The sequence below is a fragment of the Clytia hemisphaerica genome, unplaced genomic scaffold, assembly GCF_902728285.1.
Source record: "Clytia hemisphaerica strain Z4C2 unplaced genomic scaffold, Clytia hemisphaerica genome assembly, whole genome shotgun sequence".
Taxonomy (NCBI): Eukaryota; Metazoa; Cnidaria; class Hydrozoa; order Leptothecata; family Clytiidae; genus Clytia; species Clytia hemisphaerica.
This window is the reverse complement of record NW_027103949.1, coordinates 620,732-629,309: the sequence shown is the minus strand read 5'-3', so window position 1 is coordinate 629,309 and position 8,578 is coordinate 620,732. Positions and strand designations below refer to the sequence as shown.

The 8,578-nt window shown below is 36.4% G+C and overlaps 1 protein-coding gene and 1 long non-coding RNA gene across 2 annotated transcripts; one reads left to right on the top strand and one right to left on the bottom strand.

Moving 5' to 3' along the window:
- Positions 1 to 1,950: 1,950 nt before the first annotated feature.
- LOC136810079 (uncharacterized) lies at positions 1,951 to 2,656 on the top strand. The gene is made up of 2 exons (XM_067066647.1): positions 1,951 to 2,064; positions 2,309 to 2,656. Exons 1-2 carry the CDS (start codon positions 1,951 to 1,953, stop codon positions 2,654 to 2,656), a joined length of 462 nt encoding a protein of 153 aa, XP_066922748.1.
- A 3,398-nt stretch (positions 2,657 to 6,054) lies between these two features.
- On the bottom strand, positions 6,055 to 7,191 carry LOC136810066 (uncharacterized). The gene is made up of 3 exons (XR_010847054.1): positions 7,105 to 7,191; positions 6,443 to 6,610; positions 6,055 to 6,230 (listed from the first exon to the last, which is right to left on the bottom strand). It is a non-coding gene; the product is annotated as an uncharacterized lncRNA (long non-coding RNA).
- Positions 7,192 to 8,578: the final 1,387 nt, after the last annotated feature.

Genomic DNA, 8,578 nt, shown 5'->3' with positions numbered 1-8,578 from the left:
ATTTAGTTTGTATTGTGGTGGATGAAGTTCATAAAGTGACATGGTTAGAAATTAGGTCAAAATTTGGCATCATTTGATAAAATATTTTCCTACCCATCTTCAGTTGTTCAGACTAGACTAGAAGAGATTCTTATTCTTTTAGCTCCAGCTCTAGTCTAGTTCTATTTGTTAATTAACATATTACATATGTGACATCCTGTGAGGCCACAGTATTATGATAGGAAGGAGATAAAATATCTTAAATATGAAACGAAAGCTTTCATAAGTTCTTTTTTTGTATTTCTTTTCATTTCCTGAATACAGTAGTATTTTTGTCAGTCTTTATTTATTTTTCTCATTTTTTGAGCATGTAAAAAAAATTGAAAGAGCTCATAAATTTTTCATGGATTTTTTTTGCAAACTCAAGTGTTGTTACTAAAAGAGGTAACGAGTAGTAACGAGTGGTAACGATGTGGTAACGAGTGGTAACGAGGTGGTAACGATGTGGTAACGAGGTAACAAGTGGTAACCAGTTGAAAACGGTGGCCCTAAGTCTCCAAATTTGAATTTCTCGATTCTAGTGTTTTTGCAACAGATGCTGATGGCTCTTGAGGTTCTGCAGCAGGACCATGCAGATCAGGTGAATGTGCAGTAGGAGTTAGAGATTTAGGCGAATGTTATGGTGGAGTTGATGGATCTGGTGAATGTGATGGTAAAACTGGTTGTTTGGGTGAATGAAATCGTGGAATTGATGGTTCTGGTGAATGTGAATCAAAGATTGATGGTTCTAGAGGTTCTGCATCAGGAGTTGGTGATTCTGGTGAATGTGTATCAGGAGTTGGTGGTTCTGGTGAATGTTATGGTGGATTTGATGATTCTATTGAATATAATGCTGGTGTTGATGGGTCTGATGAATCCAATGGTTGGAGTTGAATTTTGCTGAATGTGTATCAGGAGTTGATGCTTCTGGTTAATGTACAGCAGGAGTTGGTGATTCTGGTGAATGTACATCAGGAGTCAGTGGCGTTGTGGGAAAATCTTTCTGGAGGGGCAAAAGCCATTTTTTTAAAATGGCGCACCCCCTAATTTCCCAAAGTGGTGCCCCTATCCAACAGTTTTTAAACTTTTACTAATTCATTTGCCTAGGCATAATGAGGATGGAAACATTTAGTGGAGAACAGTAGATATATCTTTGATGAATGGGAAAAGGAAAAAAAGGCCCCACCATATGGTTGGGGCCGACTAGAAAATTTGGAAAATTAACTGTATGTTACCCTAAATTACTAAATAACAATGGGACAAATTTGACACTTGCTAGAGTGAAAAGAAACTTAAAGAAACGATGTGTAATGCAAGCGAAGCGAGCGAAAAAATTGGTGTTTTATGATTTCAATATTGTTGTCAGCAAATTGGTCTTTCATTTAATAATGCTATGTTGTACACATAAACACTTGTAAATTAGCTAGATTGCAAAAAAGTTCCCAACTAAACTGTATTGCGAGCGAAGCGAGCGAAAAAAATTGCAAGTATTTTAAAACTATCCCAGTAAAATTGATCCTGGGGCGCAATTTAAGGCGCATAAAGTAGGGTTTTTAAGATTGGGGCGGTTAAAAAAATCTCCTTTGGCGCCCCTTGCTCTTCGGCGCCCCTTCAAAAAAGCTCCGCAAAGGGGGCCATGGCCCCCCCGCCCCCCTGCCACAACGCCACTGGGAGTTAGTGGTTCTGGTGAATGTACAGCAGGAGTTGGTGGTTCTGGTGAATGTGCAGCAGGAGTTGATGCTTCTGGTGAATGTGCAGCAGGAGTTGGTGGTTCTGGTGAATGTGCAGCAGGAGTTGTTGATTCTGGTGAATGTGCAGCAGGAGTTATTGATTCTGGTGAATGTGCAGCAGGAGTTAGTGGTTCTGGTGAATGTGCAGCAGAAGTTGATGCTTTTGGTGAATGTGCAGCAGGAGTTAGTGGTTCTGGTGAATATGATAGTGGAGTTGATGGACCTGGCGAATTTGATGGTGGCATTGATGGTTCTGGTTAATGTGCTGCAGGATTTGATGGTTCTGGTGAATGTGATGGTTAAGTTGATGGTTCTGGTGAATTTGATGGTGGCATTGATGGTTGTGATGAATGTGCTGTAGGAGTTGATAGTTTTGGTGAATTTACAGCAGGAGTTAATATACTGATAAATTGTAATTGAGATGTTATTCATGGATGTAATAACAACACGTTCATTAACTAGCGAAAAATTTCAGATTCACCATAACTGTATTTTTATTACATCCATGAATGATATCTAAATAACAATTTATCAAATATTAACTCCTGCTGCAAATTCAGCAGAACCATCAATGCCAACAACTCACTCCTGCTGAACATTCACCAGAAGCATTAACTACTGCTACACATTCACCAGAACTACCAACTACTGCAGCATTGCATTCACCAGAACCACCAAAACCATCAACTCCACCATTGAATGCACCAAAACCAAATCCCCCAGAAGCATCAAAGCCTGATGCAAATTCACCTAAACCATCAACTCCACCATTGCATTCACCAAAACAACCAACTCTACCATCGCATTCACCACAAGCATCAACTCCTGATGCTCATTCACCAAAACCATCAACTCCACCATTGTATTCACCGAAACAACCAACTTTACCATCACATTCACCAGAATAACCAACTACTGCTGTACATTCACCAGAACCACCAACTTCTGCTGTACATTAACCAGAACCATCAACACCAGCATTATATTCACCAGAATCATCAACTCCACCAGAACATTCACCAGAACCACCAACTCCTGATGCAAATTCACCAGAATCACCAACTCCTGATGCAGAACCTCCAGAACCATCAATCTTTGATTCATATTCACCAGAACCATCAATTCCACCATTTCATTCACCCAAACAACCAGTTTTACCATCACATTCACCATATCCATCAACTTCACCACAACATTCACCTAAATCTCTAACTCCTACTGCACATTCCCCAGATCTGACAGGTCCTGCTGCAGAACCTCAAGAGCCATCGAGAAATTCAAATTTAGAGACTTAGGGCCACCTTTTTCAGCTGGTTACCACTCGTTACCTCGTTACCACATCGTTACCACTTGTTACCACCTCGTTACCACTCGTTACCACATCGTTACCACTCGTTACCACTCGTTACCTCTTTTAGTAACAACGGAACTCAAGTAATAATGAATAAAATTAACTTAACAATTTTTATTTTACAGGAGCCAATCGTCATCCAAAAATTCAAAACCTTTTCGAGAAACGTTCAGCAGAATTGGTGAGCTAAGATCTGCTTGTCGTCAAAATGTTCCTGTATTAGCTCTCAGTGCCACAATTGATTTAGACCTTCAGAGCCTTGTGAAGAGTAGCTGTAATTTGTCCGAGTCTGTAAAGATTATTTCAACGTGCAGCAACAGAGACAATGTTTTCCTTGAAGTTAAAAAGGAACCAAAACAAGAAAACATTGAGTGTCTTCAATGGATTGTCAATCTTTTATCTGCGAAAGGGTTCGACACTCCAAAAATCGTTGTCTTTTGTCGTTCAGTTGATACTGCTGGCTTGGTGTACAGTGAACTGAAGAGATTCTTGTCAAAAAGGAATTCAGGAATTGACCCAAAGAAATTAATTGGTATCTTCCATTCAAACACAAAGCCCAAAAAGAAAGAAATAGTAATGACAACCTTGACAACATTGGGTTGTCTGATGCGTGTTGTTGTGGCAACCAGCAGCTTGGGATGTGGCATTAATATGAATAAACCAGCTGCGCTGGAAGGTCGCCTAAATGGAATAGCTTTTTAAAGAGCTTAAAAGTTTGAAAAAAGTAAAAGAGGAAAAGCTTAACAGTGTAACACGTGATTTGCGAATGTGCAAAATTGTTAAAAAGCAACGTGCTTTTATGATATTATTTTTGTCATCCCTAAAATCTTAAAGGTTTTCAGAAAGTTATCATTTTTTAAAACTGGCATTACAATCATGGACAAAAGGTTTGTAGACTTCTGCAATATTTGCAAAATACTTCAATATCGATCAAAGACAAGTTCCCAAGAGGTTCTGGGTGCTTTCCAAACCCATCCAAAGTCTTTCAAAGTCACCCACTGCAGTCTAACCACAAGGGCTTGATTAACTGGCTTACATCAGTATCAAAACGCTAATTCTTTGCTTGTGGTTCCCTCAAAAGCAATTCAAAAGCAATGCAACGACTTCAAAAGTGTTTTTCTTAACTTCCCTCCCTTTTCAGACACATGAAGAGTCATTTTGCTCTATTGTCATCATTTGTCTACAACCTTTTGTCCATGATTGTAGGGATATAGATGAAAATAGCCTAAATTTGTTCTGAAGGGATAAAAAAAACCGTTTCAGTTAAGGACACATTCAAGTTATAGGGGTTGAGTTTGAAGATGGTCACTTAATCATATCATGTTTAAAAAACAACTTTATATTAAGGTTTCTTTTTTGTACAATAAAAAATTTTTGCTGAAAGTTCAATAAATTCTTTAGTAAATCTAATAATAAAGTTAAAGTATATTCTTAACAAAAGTAAAGATTTTGGGGGAATTTAATATGGCTGCGAGCTTTGAAAAATTAAATTTGACGGGAAGTTATTTGCCTTAAAATAGATAACATTTGAGGAGAGAGAAAACAAATCTAACCTTTGGCGGCGGATGGCAGTAAAATTACATGTGGATGATTTGGCCAAATCCACCAAATTAAATTCCCGCTAAATTTAATTTTCAAGTTAACCACCAAATTAAAAGGACCCTCCCGGCGCTCCGGAAACTTCCGGAGTTTTCCAGAGCAGCTAAAAAAAAACCTATTTTCATTCCGGAAAGTTACTCTTAACCAGCTCCAGAGTTCCAGTGTAGATCAATTGCCGAAATACGAGAAAAAGCCACTTTTTGCTCCGGACGTTTCTGGAGCCGGAGGGTCTTAAATTAAATTCCCTCTGAAAAAACTTTTCGGCCCCCTCAAAAATAAATTCTGCCAAAATTTCTTCTTTTAATGTAGTGCAATGTCACGTTGGTATCAAAAACTGCAGTAGTAATATCTTGAAACTCCATGTTTCAATGGAATGCAAGGGAAACAGCCTAATAATCAAACTGGCATTCCAGAGAAAGGATACGTAACGTTCAATCTCATTTTTGACTAAATACCCGTGTCCCCTACATAGAGACTGTTGTTCAGCCGGCATTAGACTCCAATAATTTCAGTTGACAAAGGACAATATCTTGAAATGGCCCAAAATTGTGCCCGAAATAAAAGAAATAAACTGGCTGCCAAACAGCGACATTTGTATGTTTGTTCAAGAAATTTAAGTCAATACTTGCAATGGTTACACTTGTCTTGGAACGGTGAATCGTCAATCAAATCTTGCTTTAGCGTTTAGGTGATAAATGTTCTTTTGCTTCACTTTAAATCTGCTAATTGTAGCTAAGGTACATTGGTTAGGTTGCCATATATGCAGTGATTGATCTTGGTTGGGACATGCTATCAACTGTTATCATAGATTCGATATGAAACAATAATAACTTCTTGTTATCAGTCTATTTATTTTTCTTATCAACACAAACTCAATCCAAAAACCAATGTTTAAACATCTCAAAAGTGATTTTAGTGAAAGAGGTTGTTTTCAACAACCTCACGAGTTGTGGTAGTTTGAAATGAATAATATCAATGAGAACCATAACTTTCAATTTCATTTTGAAGAATCCTTTTGTAGTTGTAGATTTAAAATCTACTCACGAATTATCTGCTGTTTGCACTTGCAGTAGAAACTTTTGACAAACTTTCACGAGGCTTTTAATTATCTCCGTTATTTAGATTTCATAAACAAGTGCGCTAACTACTACGGAGTTTAGATTATACACGCAAATACTGTCGTGGCGTAATATACTAATAGAGATAAACGTTATGCAAGAATTTACGCGGGAAATAATTTCCCGATTCACCGAACATTTAATTCCGAATCGGGCGACCAAACTTTCACAAAAAAAGTCTTATGGAGAAAACACCGAATTTAAAGGTCTCCTTCACTTGCGTGAGGCGACCAAAAAGTAACAAAAATGAAATCAACAACAACCGAAAACGCCTGTTTCTCGTGTCAATCTGAACTTTAATTGAACCTTACTGATGAGAAAAGAATCAAACCTTCAAACCTTTGATCTTGGAATGTCTTATCGAGGACAGTAATTGCAATCTTTTGGAACCTCAGGGCAAACTTCTACATGCTCCTTAAAAGCGATAGAAAAATAAATGAACAACGGATTTCTAAAACTTGTACTGGCTAAAGGTTTATTAAAGACTAACCTAGGGAGTGAATAACACGATTTAAAATGGGACTTTTCATATATAGAAAACTTTGATTAAAGTTTTTTCGAAAATCGATAAAAAGTCAATAGGGAACAAAATATTGAGTCAGTTTGAATACCATAAAACACATTACCTTTTCAAAAAGAAAAGCATATTGAACAGTACAGAAGGCGCAAGTCAACTTTCTATACTGACATTCCTCCATACAATGTTTGGAAAGAATTTTCCTTTGAACTTGTTCTTTACAGTTCGAGTTTCTTCATCTTAAAAGTTGGAACTCACATTCGTTAGTGGGATGATTCTAAAAAGCAAATCAGTTGAAACATTATTGATATTGCAAAAGGGTTAAGTAAAAATTACGAAATCCCTTGCTTGAGAATTAAATAACAAAATGAAACGATTAGTAGTTCAACTCCAAACAAATTTGTTGTCTATCATTGGGCCATTCCATTCCATGTTCATACAGGGGGTGGAAGAACATTTCCAGGGAGTCTAAAGGAGCGGTTTTTAATTTTTCCAGGGGGTAAAAACTTGTTTTAAAATTTCCAGAATAAAATTAGCACTCTAACTTAAAAGGTAGGAAAAAAAATTTTCCAAGGGCTTTTTGAAATTGTATGCACTTTACAGGGGGTATTCACACAATTTTAAGAATTTTTTTTATGTGAAATGGTTCGTCCATCCCCTTGTATGGATCTTTAATTGAACATCCGATTCAATTCCTAAAATCTTTTAAACTTTCATATTTTAGTACCAATATTAAATTACAAAGTTAATTAAAGTGAACGTTAATCTCACATCTAAATTACGCAGTTCCTTGCTCCATTTGCAACCATTGTTTGAAAACGTACATTGTACTACCAAATCTAAAATTTCCCTTTGTTTTCCATTGCCACGGAAGAGCTGGAAAAAGAAATGAATGAAATATAGTCTCCCAGAAAAAATACCTGCTTCTACTCTCTTAATTCTGAGGAAAGATAAGGAAATGCTATCAAAGAGTTTGTCAATACTTTATCTGAATTAAATACATTACAATTCTCAAAAGCTCTCTGGTAAACAATGAACACTGTTCAAACAATAGAAACAAACGAAACTTCTTTCTTACAACCATCTCACTTCGGTCTTCAGGACACAATGGGTTGCCATTTTCTTTGAAGATAAATAAACAAAATCAATAACATAAAAGAGGTACCAAAGAAAAATTAATCCAATTTGGATAATATTATAGACTAGTAACTCGAAGTGGATCTTGATAAACTTTGAGACTTGAATTTTCAAGGGTATAATATTGGAAGTGATATTACCTTTTCTAAAGGTCTTTCACACAACTTTTACAAAATCTGTGACCACATTCTTCAGCTTGCATTGTTCTCGCAATGTAAACAAACAGATTGAAAATGTCACATTAAGAGGTTCAATACCAACAAATTTCACATCATAACCACCTTTCTCTGTCATTATTTCGATAATGTTTTTAAGTTTTCTAGAAAGAAAAATTCAAAATTGTTCACTATTATTATAAAGATACATGGAATCTTGCATAAAATTTGTTTGAGGGACTGGACAACGCTGATATTTTGTTTGAACGATATGGTGATCTACTTGACTCTACTCAGTGTCATCAAAAATCATCAGAACAAAAAAATATTCAACCACATTAACCCTTTTACTGCCATTCGTATTTTTAAGGGTTCGACCTATTTGCAACGGAAAAAAATGAGGGTTCGACCTATTTGTCAGATGTCGGCACATGCCGACATAAGCAACTATATTAGAAATATAAGTGATATGTGTTGAAAAATGTATAATTCTGAAAAACATCTTCGAAATATATTTTAATTATTCAACTGTGCTATCTAATGAAATCTAGTTCAAAATCGAACTTTCAATTAACTTGAAATAAAAGCTCCGACAAATAGCTTTCTTGTCGGTAAATGCCGACAGTGGCACGGAAAGGGTTAAGAAGTGTTAGAAACGTTTTGATGTTGCTGGAATTAGTTTTTTTATCAACCAATATCAGTGAATGTAGAGAGTCTCTCACCATATTTATCTAACAGCCTTTCAGCCTTTAAGACACCCAGTGCCTCACTAACATCATGCCGATTGGTAGTGTGAAGGTTTCGGGAAAAATGAGTGCGAGAATTTATTAACGCAAAAGGTAGGGTTCTCAAAAATTATGTCGGAAAATTTTGTTAAATAGTTGTAAATAACGCGATGGTAACAAATGCGCGTTAATAATTTGAGTAGTCATTTAAATGGTATGAGATAACAT

Excerpts from the sequence above, each read along its gene's own strand:
- LOC136810079 (XM_067066647.1), top strand. The coding sequence starts at position 1,951 with ATGATAGTGGAGTTGATGGACCTGGCGAATTTGATGGTGGCATTGATG. Across the intron at positions 2,065-2,308 it reads TGGTTAAGTTGATGGTTCTG|CAGAACCATCAATGCCAACA; the intron begins GTGAATTTGATG and ends CTGCAAATTCAG.